Source organism: Anomalospiza imberbis, chromosome 7, assembly GCF_031753505.1.
Source record: "Anomalospiza imberbis isolate Cuckoo-Finch-1a 21T00152 chromosome 7, ASM3175350v1, whole genome shotgun sequence".
NCBI classification, from domain to species: domain Eukaryota; kingdom Metazoa; phylum Chordata; class Aves; order Passeriformes; family Viduidae; genus Anomalospiza; species Anomalospiza imberbis.
In genome coordinates, this window is record NC_089687.1 from 7,639,604 (window position 1) to 7,657,518 (window position 17,915).

Consider the following 17,915-nt stretch of genomic DNA (forward strand, 5'->3'; position numbering starts at 1 on the left):
CAATTTTCAGGAGCGCTTTAGTTATGTTTGCCCTGACTTAGTAAAAGAATTTAACAAGTATGACACAGATGGTACAAAGTGGATTAAACAATATACTGGAATTAATGCTATCTCAAAGAAAGAATTTACCATTGATGTTGGTTATGAGAGATTCCTGGGGCCAGAGATTTTCTTCCATCCTGAGGTAAGTTGATTTGAATTGTCTATACTTTGTTTTAGATGTGTTTTAGATGATAGCAGAGAAATCCTATTTGCAAAATTGTAAAGAAGTGGTTATCTTTACTTATGTTTATTCTTATTTATAAATATAAATATATATAATAAATACAAATAATTTATGAATAGATACTGGCTATTGTTGCAAGTCAGTGTGCTTTGATTCTTGATTGCTACTAATCTTTATACAAATCCAGGTTGATACACAAAGCACTTATAAATGGCAGCAAAAATATTTAACAACTGTTTCCTTTATTAGCTTTCATGACATCTCTATATAATAGAATGGTTCTTTGTTTTTTTTTCCTCCTTACCTCTTTGCAATACATGGTCCTCCACAGTGACTTGACTTGATTTTATTCCTGATTGCAGTTTGCTAATCCTGACTTCACGCAACCAATCTCAGAAGTAGTAGATGAAGTTATTCAGAATTGTCCCATTGATGTTAGGCGTCCTCTATATAAGGTCAGTAGCCATAATGTCTTTTTTTTATATACGGATTTTCAAGAAATTGTGATTTTTATCAAGGTACATATTTGAAATTCTTAAAAACCAATACCAAATGAGCAAAATTAACCATTTTCCTAGAAATGAATCCGATATGCAGAAGGGTTTGTTGTTCATGTAGACATTTTCAGAATGTGCTTTTTCATTAGGGACACAAAAAACTGAGCAAAAGTGGTGAGATGTAATAAGATATAAATGGATTTTAAAGCACAGACAATTTTAATGTGGCAAGCTCTTGGTGAGTTCATGTTGTGTCATGCTTGTATGCTAGATAATTTACAGTGAAAGCGTACCTGCTAACTGTAGCTTTAAAAACTGTATTTAGAATTTAGGAACTGGGTGACGTGGAGATTTGCATTTTCAGATGTGGTTAACAAATTTCGTTATTCAAAACAGAATATTGTCCTCTCTGGAGGCTCAACCATGTTCAGGGACTTTGGTCGCCGTTTACAGCGAGACTTGAAAAGGACTGTTGATGCCAGGCTGAAACTTAGTGAAGAACTTAGTGGTGGCAGACTGAAGGTTGGTTCGTGCAGCTCTTACACCTAACAAGTATCTGTTACCTGGAAAATGTGCAAATAACATCTTGCAATGATTGTGGTCTTTGTTGAAATGTCTTTATCTTATTTGAAGCTCTTATAGAGGCTTTTCAGAGACTCATCCATTACACTGATCACATACCAGCAGTTGGCCACTCCAGCTGTCTTTGTGCTTGGTGTTTATTGATCAGTTATAGCTCATTGTGCTCAGTCTCTTGAGCTTGAAGATAAGAGAAATGAATCAAGCTCATTGTTGAGCCACCAGGAGAGTCAGGAGCACGTGTCCTGTGAGGAATGAGGGAGCCTTGATTAGAGAAGGGAGGGCTTTGGAACTCCTGATAGCACCTGAGTACATGTGGGGAGTTTACTGATTTTGCGGTTCAGCTGGATAAAACCCTAAATACCTTCCTCTGGCTTCATAGCTTACCTGCCTAGGGGCAAGGAGCAGGAGGCCAGTCCAGAGATATGATGTGGTCCCTTCCCACCTGAATTATCTTACGATCCTACGAGGGACTTCATGTTTTTACTAAAGTGCATTGTCCTTAATTTGTGCTCTTTCCACTGCAGACCTCTGACCTAACTGTTGCATCTTTCTGTTGTCTCTGCATAAATAAAGGACCAGCAGAGAAAAAAATTTGTGGGTTTTTTTCCTTTTAAAGCAAAATTGATTTCCCTCATTTATATTTTAGAAGCAATCTAGCTAGGTTAGCTCAGGCAATCCTTTAAAGCCCCAGCAGAGCTTTATAATATGCTATGTAGACAACTCTGAAATTTCAGTCATACACAGTTCTCTGGCCCACAAGCATCATTTAGTTTCTGTTTTCTTCACTAGACTTGTACCACTTAGTAAAGAAGCAGAATCTGTGTAAGGAAATTGGATGTGATTCTTCCTCTATTATAACTGCCAGGCATGGCAAAGAATCACTAGCTGGAGTTTTGCAAATGTGTTATAGAACATTTTTAGATACTGTTTCAAATTTCAGCAGGTTGGGCTGGAAAATAAATTCTGAAACTGTTACATACGCTGGCAGTTTTGAGTGGCACAAGTAAGGAATAGGTTGTGTGCCTATGGAGGGAAAGGGAATGGCTGACTGGAATGAGCGCTGTAGTTCAGAAAAGCATGACTGACTGTATTGATCCTGGATAAACTTTCAATCTACAACTGATGCTTTGTTAGAATAATCACATGAAACTTGAAAATCAGCTTCCTAAAATGTGTTTTTTTGAAAAGTTTTGGTAGTATGGATCAATGCTTTTAAATGCATGAATGAATAGTCCATCAAGAAATTATCAGAACACAGTGTGAAAAAATGGGTGTGAATGGAAGTATCTCTGTCTGATAAAGCAGGTTACTTACCTACAAACAGGAGCTGTTTCTTACTCTTCATTGTACAAAGGCAAGTCTGATGCCATAAATGTAAATTTACACGCACAGCATTTATGAAAATACTAATTTATGAAAAGTAAGCTTGGTATATATACTCCTTTAAAACTAGATGTGTTTTTTTACCAGCAGAAGTGACTTTTAATGTGTTGCTTTTCTCTCCTTTTTCTGCAGCCAAAGCCCATTGATGTCCAAGTCATTACACACCATATGCAGAGATACGCAGTCTGGTTTGGAGGATCAATGCTGGCTTCCACAGTGAGTTTAGCTGTAAAGCTGAGCATATTTGGGCCATTCTGACTGTGCTTTTGGAGCTCTCATGTCACCTTCATTGTATATTAAATGTGATTGGGGAATTTCTGATAGACCTCAGGTGGTAAATGTACCTTCCCTATTTTTACATTAGACTTTAAAGACTTGGAAGAACGAAAGAAAGCTGAATTAAAGCTTTGTGTGAGTTGTTAAATAGTGCATATTAGTTTTGTGGCAGAATATATTCTTTGCATTTGTGTTTAGCCACACATGATGTAAGTTAATTTTAGGATTTCTGTGCTATCTTTGTTTTTTTTTTTTCCACTGGCTACATAAAAGTTAATATTGTTAAAATAACATGTCTATACTATACACTAATGTTTTTTTCCTTCCCTTTTCAGCCTGAATTCTACCAAGTATGCCATACCAAAAAAGATTATGAAGAGATTGGCCCTAGCATCTGTCGTCACAACCCTGTGTTTGGAGTCATGTCTTAAAGCTGACCCTGCTGGGGTCGGGGATGGGGAAGTGGGGAGGAGGAAGAGTCTTTCTGATTACTTGTTTGTCTGATGGCTGGTATTAAGATAACAAACATGACTTGACAATAAGAAAAAGACCAAACACAATTTAGCAGGATCATTTTAATAAGTGTCTCAACATGCGGATGTAGTGGAAAGCCAAAATGATCACGTTTTTTCTTTAGATTGATTATTTGAACCTGTGCGTAACAAAACAAAAAAGTGGATTTTAGTTCTTTCTGTGCCCTGATATTTTGTATATTAATGAACTATCCAAGATTTGATGGGATTTGATGGTGTGTAGATAGTCAGCTCTCTAATGCTTCCATTGTACCCCTTCATGGGTGCAATACAGGAGCTTGTTTATATTTCATACTTTTTTATACTTTGAGGAAAAATATGAATAAAAGAAACTGTAATATTTGAGGAAAAAAAATTACCAGTGACCAACTTGAAAGTAAATTAAAAAAAAAAAGTCATGACTCATGCAACTAGCTCTTGCAAATCATGACCAGTCTAAATCCTGGGTTCCATACAATGCGAGTGCTTTTGGAACTAAGAAGCTACTATCTTGGATTAACCAATGCCTGCTAGTGCTTTCTGATTACTTGGTGCATTTTCATACTATCTCTTGCTTTAAAAAAAAAAAAAAAAGTAAAGACGAGACTGTTGGACCAGTATTGCAGTTCTGTAGTGTCATTTCTAATTAAACCAAATAATCAGGTTATCAAAATTTGGTGTATTTAAAGCCTAACACCATTCCAATAAAGGCACAAAATTTCTTTTTATGTTGGTGTCAGACTTGTTAATCTCATGACGTGGGAAGTTCTGAGCATGGGTCCCTACATATCCGCTGTGGCTTTTGAGGAGTGAGGTTGGTCTGTGAGGTAGAGATGTAATGTGCTTTGTGTAACTCAAGTGTGAGCATTTTAGAACTGCAGTTTGTGTGTTCAGCTAGCTAGCACTTACCTAGAGAAGCCTGACAGCTCCTCCACTGTTGGGTTTGTTCATCTACTTTGTTCTGTAACTTTTTCCCCCCCACTTTCTTGCAGGTGGTGCTATTCAGGAGTCAGCACTGCATTTTCAATCTCTGTGGTTTTTCTGCAAGAAAATACCATGTAGATAAAAATAAAGTGGAAACAATCTCTTTCTCATTCTTTCTAGGAAGAACACTTTCTGTAGTGGCTGGAATTGCTTACAATTTGTTGGTATTTGATGAAAGAAAACTCTTCTTTAGGCACTTTTGAGCCCACAGAGGGAGTTGAGGCTGTTTGCATAGAAGACCACAAGAGGGAGATATCCCGGTTTCTTCTGAGTTGCAAAGATGCCTCACACTTCCATCAGAGAAGCTTATCAATTGCCAGAGCTTCAAAACTTGGCAAATGTGACTCCAAAACAAACATAAATATGGGAAAGTATTTCTACAGCAAGCATTGTAAAAAATTTATCGAACAGAGAATCGAACAGAACATGATGCAAACAACAAAATTTTGAACAATTTTATTACAAAACGATTAGTGACATCTCCCTGGTACAGTATTTCAGTTTTTTATAAGTCACTTTTTAACTCAGTTTGAGTCGTAACTGATTCACGTGGTAAGGAAGACCAATAGGGCAAATACATAAAAAATGAAGTTCGAGTTGTGTTTTTCCAGCAGTCCTGGTTCTGCAACTGTATCATACTCTAGTGACAGGATATTTTGATACACTGCAGTGGTGTGAAGATAAGGCAAGGATCTTTTTTCCTCTCTAGAAAAAAGTCTTAAAAATTCACTTGAAAAACTTAATTTCCTGACACACAGATACATAACAGTGAGGAAGTGCAAAGAGAAGGAGTGAATTCCTCTTCCTGTCACACACAGCTGTAGGGAGATCTTGAGTGTTACACAGATTCTGGGTTCATCTTCCTGAGGCCCCAGGGAAGCTGCTCTAAGCTTCTATTTGTCATTTGTGTAGAAGAGAATGGAAGGCAACCATACCCTTACACAACCATTGATTTTTTTTGTTTGGTGTTTTTTTTTTTTTTTTTTTTTTTTGTAGCTGTGAGCTAAAATTATGTTAGTTTTCTCATATAATGGAGTACGTGGGAGGGTTTTTTTCTTTTTTTTTAATACTGCAGATGTACTTTTTGGAGAAGTTACCCAGCCATAGCTGATTTTGAGTGTCTTTAAAGAACTAAAAAAAAAAAAAAAAAAGAGCAGCTCCTGTTAATGACTTGGACTGCATGGAGAGTCATCAATACTTAAACACACCAGACAAAATAGTAAATTCAGTCTTGTACAATGGGAATAACTGTCTGGAAATGCTCACATCAGTGATCTGCACCTGTAACACCTGCTCCAAATCAGATCTGCTGGTGAGTGGTGAAGGGCTGAGCAGCCTGCGGTCAGTCGTCCCAGGGGTTGTGTAAAGCACACACTGTACAATGTGGAACACAGGCACTTCCAGGAAAACCCCCTGCAATCTTGAGGTGTGGATCTCCCATGGTTCTGTGTGGGGTTAAGCTTAAAGCATCCAAAAGGTTAAAAAAAAAAACATAGAGTGAAATGATGTTTTTTTCCTCCAAACACTTGTTACTGGGGAGGTTACATGAAGGCAATTTTAAACCCGTGTAGGAAGATTTAATGGGGCTGATATCACAGCTTTGTGTCCTATGTATGAGACTGGCTGGCAGAATCCTAAAGGGCAGAGGAGTCCAGGCAGGCTGGCCCTTCAAGAGGAAATCTCAAAGACACAGGATCAGGCTGTTCCCATCTGCTGAAAGCTGAGCTGGTCATTTCCAGCTTACTGATTGTGTAATATATCGTCTCTATAACGGAGACTTGCGCTTCTACTGTCCTGCTGCCTGCAGGATGGTTGGGAGCAGTGCTGGTTGTGCACAGAAAATAGCAAAGAGCACTAAACAGCTGCACTCTGGCCTGCCCAAACTTGGCTTCCTTTACTCTTCTCCAGGAATTTGATTTTATTCTAGTAGATGAGGTAGAGCTCCAGGTTTAATTGGCTTAAAAGCTGGTAGTATCATGCAGCTGAGCTTGGAATAAATCAAAGGTCACTGCCAAGTCAGTTTAGGCTCATCTCTTCATTTTGTGCAAATGTTTGTACCAAATGTTAGGTATTATTGGGATGGACGAGTTATCACTTGAAAAGCTGCCTGGAGGTGACTGCTGGGCTGGCTGAGCTCCTGCCAGCTGTGGGCTGGTGCTGTGCAGCCTCCCTGCCTGATAACTGGTGTTCTCTGAGTAGGCCAAAACTCCCGTGGCAGTAAAATGAAGAGAAATACATTGTTAGCGTTGCTTAGTGGTTTTTTTTTTTTTTTTCCTTTTTTTTTTTGTTTCCCCCACAGAAGCAAAGTGCTGGAATAATCAGCTCCAAGCGCTAGTCATCTGTTTCAGTACGTGCCTGTGAGTTTCCTATTTTAAACAGGACAGAGATCCCTGCTCCCATGTGGATGCTGCAGATGTCTGTTTCCTCTCAACATTTTTATCAAAAACTGGGTTGCCAAAGGGAAGGCAGAGCCTGGCCTGTGCTGGCTGCAGGTGTCCCTGACCTCCATGAGAAGCAATGACCCCCTCTGTGTTTGGGCAGTAGCAAACACAGTGGCTGTAGGTTTTTCCCCAAAAGCTGCAGTAAAAATATATATCTTATAGTATAAATGCATTTAGTGCTGGAGGGAGGCCCAGAGAGCACAGCAGCAATTAGTTTATAGGAGCTGAAGATGTAGTGCTTGATATGAAGCATGTAACACTGATATGGCTGAGAAAAGAGCTTGGTGTTTTTCTTCTTTTCATGAATTCAAAGGTCAAGAAAGATGTTTGAAAGACAGACCGGCACAGAAGAAGCCATTCATGAAAGCCCAGAAGTTGACCAACATGAGTGCCCAGGACTCGTCTTTTTTAGCATCTTGAACTTAAAGTTCTTTTAAATAAATGAACTTTAACTGAAGCAGGGGTTTAAATACATCTCTCCTTCCCAGCTAAATGCCCTGGCTACTCAACTGTATGGAAAATTTACCCCTGGTCTTTTTTGGGTCTCCCCCTCCCTGACTTGTTGCAGAGCCCAAGGCTGAGCCTGCTGCCCACAGCATGGCAAGGGGTCTGTCAGCACTGACTGCTCTGAGATGCAACCCCCAAAGGTGTGTTTAGTTGAGGGCTGGTTTTATTGTCTTCTCCGGTTTCCCAACTCTGATTTAGCCACACTGTGTTAGTGGTGAAAAATACCAAAAGTTGTGCCCAAAGCAATAATAACAAACATGAAGCAACTGGTCTATCTCCCACTGAACCCAGAAAATCAGGAACATGCACGAATCCGTTGTAATGCAGAATTGCAGCTGAAGCACCGTGGGGAGGGGAGGGGGAATTGGCCTTATTGCAGCACGTTTGCAATATTATTATTGCAATTGCACGTTTGCAATAATGTTATTGCAATTGGCCTTATTGCAGCATGTATTTTAGTTGTGTGAGGCTTTGCAGGCTCGGTGCAGTCAGGGTTTCACACTTGGCCACAGGATGGCACTTTCCTACAAGAAATCCTGCGTGGCTGCAGCCTGAAAAACCCCTTAGCACAACCTGCCTGGGTAAAAGCAGCTGTCTGGAAGCATCTGATGGCAAAGCTTCCCGGAAAGGCTGGTGCCTTGTAGTCACGTCAAGGTGGGGAGGATTAGAGCCTTGTCTTTCTAGCTGGAGCCAAGGAATCCGTGTCTCCCTGCAGCTGCTCCAGCCAGAAGTGGTGTGAGCTCACCTTGGGTGCTGAGCAGGACTGAGTCCCTCGGCACAGGGAATCCCGGAGGGGCACTGAAAGGGAACCGATGTCACATGCAGGATGTGACAGCCCTTCAGGGGTTAACTGCTAGGAGGTTTTTATCAGGGGATAAATGCAAGGAGGTTTTTATCAGGGGATAACTGCAAGGAGGTTTTTGCTCTCTCATTGCAATTCGGTTCTGAATTACCTCAACCTTTCCCTGCACCTGGTTGTAGGGAGTGCACAGGAGATGGCACGAGCATGCGCCCATCCCAATGGCAGAGCTAAAGGCAGGGAAAGCTCTGCTTATCGTGATCCTGAAGGGATTGGTTTTTTAGTGTGCTGAGCTTGTCCCCCACAAAGTGGGTAATGATAATCTTCCCTGCTGCGGTGATCCTGCACGGATGTCTCAGCACTGTCCTCAGCCTGGCTCACTGGGCATTTCTGAGCAAATTGGGCTCTTACCTGAGGGTTGATCTGGGGAAGAGGAAAGTTTTTACTTTGTTTTCGGGAGCTGAGCCACAACCAGGCTGCTCTGGTGTAATCACAGTGTTCAACCCTGCAAGTGGTCCTGGGCTGGAGCTGGGCAGCAGCTGTGTGTGCCTCTTGTATTTTACAGAGCTATGCGTATTTATAGAAGAATTCCTCTAATTATTGCTAATGCACTTTGATGTCATGAAGTCATGACCTACCAACCTTCTGCTCCTCTCTCACCTCCATTAACTTGTCTGACCTACAAAATGTCTAATGTGGTTTATGTGCCCAATGTGCAAGCTGACAGCGATCTGAAAAAGGGCAGATACACCTTTCCTCAGCTATGCCCTGAGGGGCAGGGATGATTTTGTTCTGGTTGGGCAGCCACCTCTAACTCTTGGTCCTTTCACTCTCTTACCCCTGCATGCCCTGCAGCACCCTGGCAGCTGCTAAAACCTGCCCAAGTCATACAAACATAGAGCTGTCTGCAAGGTAAAGGAGAGACAGAGCCTGATGCATCAGGAGCTGAGCCAGAGGGGCTGAGCACAGGTTATGGAGCAGGGGAAAGGGAGGTGCATCCCACAGCACAGCCTGTGTGTTTTCCCAGGTGATCCTGGGGCTCCTGGGGTTGTTCTGGTGGTGGGTTTGGTCAATTGATGCTTCAGCTCCTCACTGCATGGATGTGGCAAAAGCCCCTGCGCCTCTGTGCTGGGAAACTGTGGTGATGGCAGCTCTTTTCTGGCACAAATACTGCCCACTGAATATCTCTGGTCCCTTACTCCTCTTCCTCCTCCTGTTGTACTCAGGGAAGGGGTTTCTCATTTGTTGTCTGTGCCCTACAGAGCTAAACAGATCAAAACTAATGATCAAAGGGGTGACAGGAGTCAATGCTCTATGACCTGTGGGGTCAATGTCTCATTTTGTAGCACTCCACAACTTCTGTCCTCTGTGTTTTTTTTTTTTTTTTTTTTTTTTTTTTTCTTATTCCATTATGTCCATAATTCCCCTAATGAATGGGGTGTGTTTGCTGTGGCAATGGCACCAGAGCTGAGCACCAGGCTGAGAAACCAGAGATGGCATGGAGACTGGGGGACTCTGTGCCATTGGTGGTGATGTCCAGACCGTGGTCATGGTTCAGGTGTGCTGCCTGAACACAGCCTTCCCCTTCATGCCTGCTCCCACCTCCTCCCAGCTGAAGAGCCTGCTGGATAGCAGTATTATCTGTTTTCTGCAGGTAATGGCTGTCAGGGCCCAGGTGCTCCACTCTAACCCTGATGAGAATTGCAGCAGCTGGTTTCCAGCCTCCAGGAGACAGGGGAACCAAATGACACTCTATTTTCCAATCCCCTAAGAGTTGAACCCTGTTGTAAATGGGTGTGTTGGAGGGACAGATAAAACACACCTGGAGCTTGTCTAGAGAGAGAGGTTGGTATGCAGGGAGGTGGGGTTTGGGCTGACAGACCTGCAGCTGGGGTCTCCCTGGTTTTCCTTCTTGCAGCACCTCTGTGCAGCCTGGAGCCCTGCCTTTCACTTGGAAGGGTAATTATCCTTTAAATAAGAAAGTTGTTTGTCTCCAGCAGTCAGAGCAAGGTTAAGGGCCTGGACAGATGGATCACACAGGGCTGAATCCTGCAGATCATTGCAGGTGGGCATCCAGAGCTGGGCTGGGAAGAAAGGGCAGCTTTCTTTGCCTGCTCCTTAGCCCACCCACGCATCTTCCCTGCCAGCTTTTGTGACCGCGTGCATGCCTTCTGCTGGGCACATAGGCTGTTGGTCATAAAAATGGAATTTTTGTTAAATACATAGCTGTGTAGCAATTTCTTAATTTTCACATAGTTCTTGCTCTGCAGAAACTCAAGCAGGTCAGAGTAGCTTAAATAAAAAAATCTGAGGGGAAATTCACTGGCATAAAAAATTGCTTTTAAAAGTTTTATTCAAAACACACTGGAAATGCAAAATTTTCTTGGCAGAAAACATTTGTGCCTGTATGATCCTATCTGCAGGGTTTTCCTCTCCCTGCTGGGCAGTGCTGGCAGCTGCCTCAGCCCTGATCCTGGCAGAGGAGAGGAGGTGTTGCTGCTGCAGGACCATGGGATGTAGGGCTGCTGTGAATCCCCTGGTGCATCCCCTGAGTCGCCTCAGATGTGTGACCCCTGCCACTTGCTGCTGCAGCCAAAGCCAGAAAAGTGATGGAAGTCCCTTTGCTGCTTTGTTTGCCATCTTTCCCAAAGGAAAAACTATTTTCCTCTTCATGGGTATTAATGACAATGCAGGATTTAAATTGTCTCTCTGCATTTAAGCCCTGATTCACCTCAAATACCATTTGGGGTTTTTTTTCCATTGTTCAGTATAAGCATAACTTCACATACTTCATTTTGGGTGTGTTTGAGCAGCAGAGGAGAAGAGAGGGGGACTGGAAATTCCTAAGGCAGGACAAATATCCAGACATAAAGAGGAAGGTAACGATGGGCCCCCTCTCACTGTCTGGGGTGGTGGATCAGGAAAGGCACTTCTCCGACAGATGATAAACACTCAGTACCTGGTGAAGAAGCAGAAGGAAGGAGCTGCGGGGCTGGGAGACTCCTTGCTTCAAACCACATGCCTGGGGCTTTGGGACAGCACCGTGGCCCAGCCTGGTGACCTCCATCACCTTCCACCCTTCGCCCAGGCTCTGGCAGCAGGATCCAGACTCATCTTCCTGAGGCTCTGCTGCAATGAAGTTATAACTGGAGGTGTCAGCATTTCAGCAGGGGGATGGTGCTCAGCTTCACATGGGGAATAAAAAAGGAGCAGGAGAATATAAAATAAGAGGAAACTGCAAAGATATAGAAAAACGTAATTCAGTTTTTATAGTGTTTGTTTGTGCCTTAACAGCATTGGCTTGCCACTGACACAGTGCGCTGGCCTAAGTGAGCACGTAAAATGTTCACGTTAGCTTGGTAAACACAACTGACTTTTCAATATTGTCTTTACACTGATGTGCACAGACAATATTGAAAAGGCATTTTACTCATTCACAGCTGGATCACACACTGTGAAGCTATTGTGTGTATTAGACTTCAGAGAGAAGTGGCTCAGAAGACTCCAAATCTGCCTTTTAAAATTAAACAATTAAGATGTGATGGGAAAGACCATTTAACAGCCAGGTCTTTACATGATGAGTGCAAGTCTTGAGTGACTTACTGGATAATATTTTTATATGGTGTCCCTCTGCCATGATTTTTAGGTACTCCACAGAAATAATGTGATAATAAAAATCTGGTGTGTTTTTTGAGTAAGTTACACAACAGAGGGATGGGTCACTAATGGCACTGAGGTGCCTGAGCTCTCTATACCCCCGTGGGGATGGTACCCCTGCAGTGTGGGGCCCCTTGCTCCAGGGGTTACTGCCTGCTTGCTCCACATGGGGTTTTGGATAAGCAGCTCCACAGTAAAAGGGTGAAGGCAGTCAGGAAAAAAGGAGGGGAAGGACTCACAGGCTCTTGTTCTTAGGAGCTGTAATATAATAACAGTAAATAGAAATTTAAATTAGATTGCTCTCCAAGATTATTACCCAACAATCGGTCAAGGAATCACATAACTAATCAGATCGTTACATTTGACGCCTATAAAATATCTGCTGATGCATTTTCTCTCTCCTCTTTTCCTGCAGGAGATACAAGTCCTAATAGTGCTGCTAGAGCCCTTGGTCTGTGTGCAGCTGTGTTTTGGGGAAAACCTCAAAGCCTTCAGTGTGTGATTTACTGGAGCAGCAAAACTTGCTCATCCCTTCCTTGGCTCACCTGAGCTGAAAATACAATCTCCTCTTAAAACAACCCTGCACGCAGCTGGGTGTAATTCAGCCCACAGCTTCTGCTGCCTTAATTCACAAAGATCAATTTACAGAGGGAAGCCTCCAGCTAACTGACGCCAGGTGGTGGCTTTGGCTTCCTGAGGGGGAGGGTGACAAATACAAGTGGCCTGAAACAAATCAAGGGATAATGCTGTGCCACAGAACGGTGCCGGATGCCTTCTGTCTGCGGGTATCTAATACAGCTAATAAGCAGCTAACATTACTGCCTGATTTGGCAGGAATTATTACCTGCTGAATGGCTTAATAGATTTCCAGTCCCTCTGTGTGTAATTTTCACTTGTCCCCAAAGGAAAGCTATATTATGTTTGCCATAGCTGTTTGTAGAATTGGATGCACCACAGGTGTACTTTGGACTTCATAAACTGCTTGGTGTTACATCCCATTATGTTTCTTGTGGGGCTGTAATTACTGGGAGCTCTTCTGGGGCAGTGACTGCTACTTGGGATGTGACTTTTGAAAGCAGGACCTTACACTGTCTGGCCTCCCTTTGTCACTGCAGTGTTTGCCTTCATTATCTGTAATGCACAGACACTGGTAAATCTGCCCAAGTAACTCTTGGACAGCTTAAAATATGTTTAAGTGGTTGCATTCAGATGTGTTTTTTATGAGGGCTGTGCTTTTAAATAAAGCAAGATCTTGAAAAATGGTTTTGACTAGTGGATCTTTTTCAATATCTTTAAAAAACAGTGTATTTAAATTAGCAGCATGGTCACAAGTTTAATCATTTAGGTGGCCTATCTTATAGGAAACTAATTCACTATTTCAGATTCTAGTTCAAGAGGAAGAAATAGATTCCAGTAATGCTTACAAGTTATAAATTAGATTCTGACAAGATGGTCTATACCCATGTCCCTATATTAGGGGAGGAATGGTGTGATGTGGTGTGAAATGTAGAGAAGAGCCCAGGCATTGAACACAGAGGGGTCCCGCTCACATTCATTAGCCAAGATGATTTCAGCAGCCAAATATCAGTTTAAAGGATATATAAAAATACCCATTAAATAAAATAAGGCTGTGTGGATCTTTGGCTGGTGTGTCTGAAAATGCCATAATCCTGGAATTGCAGGGTGCAAAGCAAGGGAAGACTCTCTGAAGTGCCCACCTAAGGGACATGTGAAAATTAATGGCACAGCAGAAACGCTCTGTAAAGGTCAGCCAGGACTGTGTGTGGAGCCTGAGAGCTCAAGGCACTTGTTTGGCACAGGGCTGCCTGGTGCAATTGTTTTTCAGCACAGAGGGGTTTTAATTACAGTAATACTTTGTACATCCCCTGGTTCTTCTGTCAAAGGAAGTGGGGGAACTCCTCATTCAACAAAAAAACCAAACCCACTGCCTGCTCCAGACTGGTGCATTGCCACCATTTAGCAAAGAGACTTTAAGGGGGGACAAAGGATTTGGTTCGTGAGGCTGCAGCCCATCGAGGGCTGATAATGGCACAAGAGCTTTGCATGTCACATCCAAATGCCCTGGCTGGGTGGCAATCCCTGTGATCCCAGGCTGCTCAAGGGTACCACCAGGTACAGCCAAAAATACACCTGCAAAAAATGGGTTCTGCTTGTAATCTGGGGATGTTGCTTGTTTGAAATGTCTTTTCAAAACTATACCGTAAGTGTATTATATCCTCAGTAATACTGCCTTGAACAAGCAAGCAAAAATGTTGATGCTCTCCAGGCAGAAGTGAGGAAAATCACAGCTGTAAAGGGTCTTTTAAAGCTCCATTTTTGTTATAACTTCAAGTATCATTGCTAGAGCTAGCTTAAAATAATGCCCATGTCCAAGGGTTTTTGCAACTAGAAAATGTAACAAAAATACAAACAGCCATTTAATGGTGAGGACAGTCACTATTTAATGGGAAGAAAAGTGTGTTTTCTCGCTATGCACAAAAACTAGAAATGCCTAAAAATAAAAAAACTAGAAATAAAAAGATGTCATTCCTGTAATGGTTTGCCATGCTGAAGCTTCACCAAAACTGCAGAAAAGGGCCATCAGGAATGTTTCTATTTTCTCTTTAGTTAAGTGGGAAGCTGCTGGAGCAGAATTGCCTTGATGGGGTGGGAGGTTTTCTCTGGGGCAGCTCAGAGGAGGTGGCTGGGTCAGGACCATGGCTGCGGCTGGCTACCAGTGGCTGTGGGAAGTTGTCCCGTGTTGGTCCAGGCTGGGTGCAGGATGCTCCCATCCTGCCTCTGGAAGCTGTGGGACCTCACAGGCAGCTTGATCTGGCTGTCAGGGAGGGTTTCCTGCTCTTCCAGCAGGCTGATTCACATTCCCTCCACACACAGCTCTATTGAAACCTGCTTGCGTTTCTTTGGATGTTGCCATTTTGCAAAGTCCTCAAGTGTGTAGCTGTCATGTCTCCTTCCTGTTCCTCAGCAGTTCTTGCTGTCCTCCTCACCAGTCCTGCCAGTGTATCCAGTGCACTGCCTGCCTCTATTCCCTGTGGAGCAGCAGAACCTGTGGCTATTCCAGGGAACAGCCCTAAGCCATGGTCACATTTTGATGATATTTACCAGTTTCTGCTCACCTTGCACTCACCTAATTTATTGTCTGTTCTTGGGATACTTCTGTTTTGTTGCTTTCAAGGCTTCATTCTCTTTCTGAATAAAAGTTCCACATTTTGGATTGTATTTCCTATATATACAAGGTGGCCTTTTTCTTCTCTCATTTAGACAATACTTGTCTAACTTCATTATGCTCTCTGGACTTCTCAGCCTCTGAATTCGCCTGTTCTACAAATGTCAGGGATCTGCCACTAACTCCCCATGACACACGGTGAGGGAAGTTATTAAAAAATGCTGGCTCTAAATGGTCCCCTTGGTGCCCCAGTGCCACTTTAGCCATGGAGTTGGTGTGCAGTGTGCTGCCTCAGGGCTCTGTTCCCATGGCTGGGTGACGTTCCTGCTCTGAATCAGAAGGGCTTGCCAGGTTTTATTTGCAGTTTGCTGTGGTTTAACCCCAGATGACAACTCAGCCCCACTCAGCTGCTCACTTGCTCGCACATGATGGGATGAGGGAGGGAATCAGAAGAGTGGAAGTGAGAAAAGTTGAGATAAAGAGAGCTCAATAGGTGAAACAAAAGCTGTTCTCTCAAGAAAATCAAACCAGGGAATTCATTCCCCACTTCCTGTGGGCAGGAGGGTGTTCAGCCATCTTCGGGAAGGCCAGGCTTTGTCACACACAGAGGTAACTTGAGAAAGCAAACCCCACTGCTTCAAATATCCCCCCCTTCCTCCTCCTTCCCCCAGCTCTGTGTGCTGAGCACGATGCCCGGTGGTCTCAGGTTTCAATGCAAGATTTAACCAAACGTGTGTATTCTATTAGCATCTGTCAAAACCAGGTGGGGCAGGTTTTCTTTATCTCTTCCACAACCAATCCTTTCTCCAGGAGATGCCTTCTGTTCATGGACCATTGAGTGCCACTGCATGGCTGATAAAATTACATCATCCCCTTGGGAGATGCTCCACCCAGGGGGAGGAGCCAAGCATTCCTACCTGGATACAATCTGAGTCTCGGAACACCAGAGACAGCCTTTTCCCACTGGATTCCAAGAGGAAGACTGGACCCATTTGCACCACCACTGGACCTCAGGAGGAGAACTGCACCTTTCTGCAGGATCATATCTTTAACAGAACCACACCTGTCACTCCAGGAGGACTGCAGCCACCATTTAATCAGACTAGTACCAACACCCTGACCCACAGGTTATATTCTGACTCTGTCAGTGTTGTTTTTTTTTTTGTGTATTTACTGCATTTTAATTTTCTGAGTAAAGAACTGTTATTCCTATATCTTTGCCCGAGAGCCCCTTAATTTAAAATTATAATAATTTGGAAGGAGGGGGTTTACATTTTCCATTTCAAAACAGGCTCCTGCCTTCCTTAGCAGTCACCTGTCTTTTCAAACCAAGGCACCAGTGGTCTGGGATATCCCTGGGCTCAGCTATCCTGTCCCTCCCAACTCCCTGTGTACCCCCTGCTGCCTCGCTGGTGGGGCAGGATGAGGAGCAGAAAAGGCCTTGGCCCTGTGAATGCACTGCCCAGGAATAAGGAAAGCATCCCTGAGTTATCAGTGCTGGTTCCATAAAAAATACAAAACACAACCCTTGCTGTGAAAAAATTGACTATATCCCAGCCAAAACTGGGACATAGCTGTAAGGCCATTGCTTCTTGCTTTTATCTGACCCCTTCTAAAGATGTTTTTGTTTATCCCAGGTGAAAACAAGGGGAAATCATGAAGCCTCATTAGTTCCCTCAGAGGAAAATCTGTCCTGCCTGATAAAAAGGATATGAAGGGGAAAACATAGTGGTAGGATGAGGCTGCAAGATGGGATATCTGAGACTCATGAGGGATGGACTTCTCACCTCCCCACCTACTAATTGACTACATTTCTTGTGCAGTTGAGCTAGAGGAGAAATCTTGAGGCTCAATAATAATAATAAATAATAATAATTCAGCAAGGAATACAAATCATGAGAATGAGAGTAAAATGTAAAGCCTTTTTGCTAGATAGACTGCAGAGCCCCAGTATATCCTGGAGAATTTAATAAAGCTAATGAAGCTTTCACACCTTCAGGGACAGGGCTTAAGCTGCTGGGCTTCCTATCCATCTTGGGATCAAGAGTGCAGTTAAGTCAAAATCACCTGCAAATAGAGAACACGAGGTTGGGAGTGCAGTTCATCTCTCACAGAGGAAGCAGAATAATAATCAAAAAGTCCAAGCCAGGGAATTTTAAACTTTCAGAATAATTTGTGATGTTGCTTTTTTGGGGATGACCCAACAGTAATTCAAGAAAATGATCATGTGGGCACAGGTAATTCCACACGTGGTAGGCTCCACCAGGCACCTTCACTTTGGGGGCCATGGCTTTAAGGCACTGGGTAAAGAACGAGATCTCAACCAAGCCACCAAACCTGGGGGAAGTGAGAGACATCAGCTTGTGTTCTTTGTCACCTGTGTAGGTGCCAGGTGTGGCACTTAGTGGAGAAATATCTACAGGCATGGACAGAACATCTGGGGCACAGAAACGCTCAGCTCTAGCTGAGGTGGAACTCACCCTTCCACCTCCTCCAACCCAAACACAAAAATAATTCATATTAATTACCAAATGGCTGAGTACATTGCAGCACAAACGATTTCATTCCCTGTGACTTTCTTTCACATCATACAGTGTGTAAGGCTTTGGCAGTGGGTAAGTGCCAATATAATGGAGTAGGAAAAGTCCTGCTTAAAGAAAGCAAATTAAAATTTTGCCTTTGCAGGGGTGGAAGAGCTAAAAGTTAGTAATCTTTAAGAGGTGATTGCATGGCAATGCGTTGCCTTCTGCTTGGAAGAAAAAGAAAAGGTTATGTTCTAGAGGGTAAAGTTGAGAGAGCTGACTGCAGTGGTTAAATACACCATATATCCTGGGGTTATGCAGTTGACATGAGCCTGTGTGATG

The 17,915-nt window shown here is 43.2% G+C and overlaps 1 protein-coding gene across 1 annotated transcript in view; it reads left to right on the forward strand.

Moving 5' to 3' along the window:
* ACTR3 (actin related protein 3) overlaps positions 1-4,204 on the forward strand; it is a 28,782-nt gene extending 24,578 nt beyond the window's left edge. Inside the window, exons 8-12 of the mRNA XM_068195258.1 lie at positions 11-184; positions 589-681; positions 1,120-1,245; positions 2,821-2,904; positions 3,300-4,204. Of these exons, the coding sequence (XP_068051359.1) occupies positions 11-184; positions 589-681; positions 1,120-1,245; positions 2,821-2,904; positions 3,300-3,395 (573 nt within the window). The 3' untranslated portion in view covers positions 3,396-4,204. The remainder of the gene's footprint in view (positions 1-10; positions 185-588; positions 682-1,119; positions 1,246-2,820; positions 2,905-3,299) is intronic.
* Positions 4,205-17,915: the final 13,711 nt, after the last annotated feature.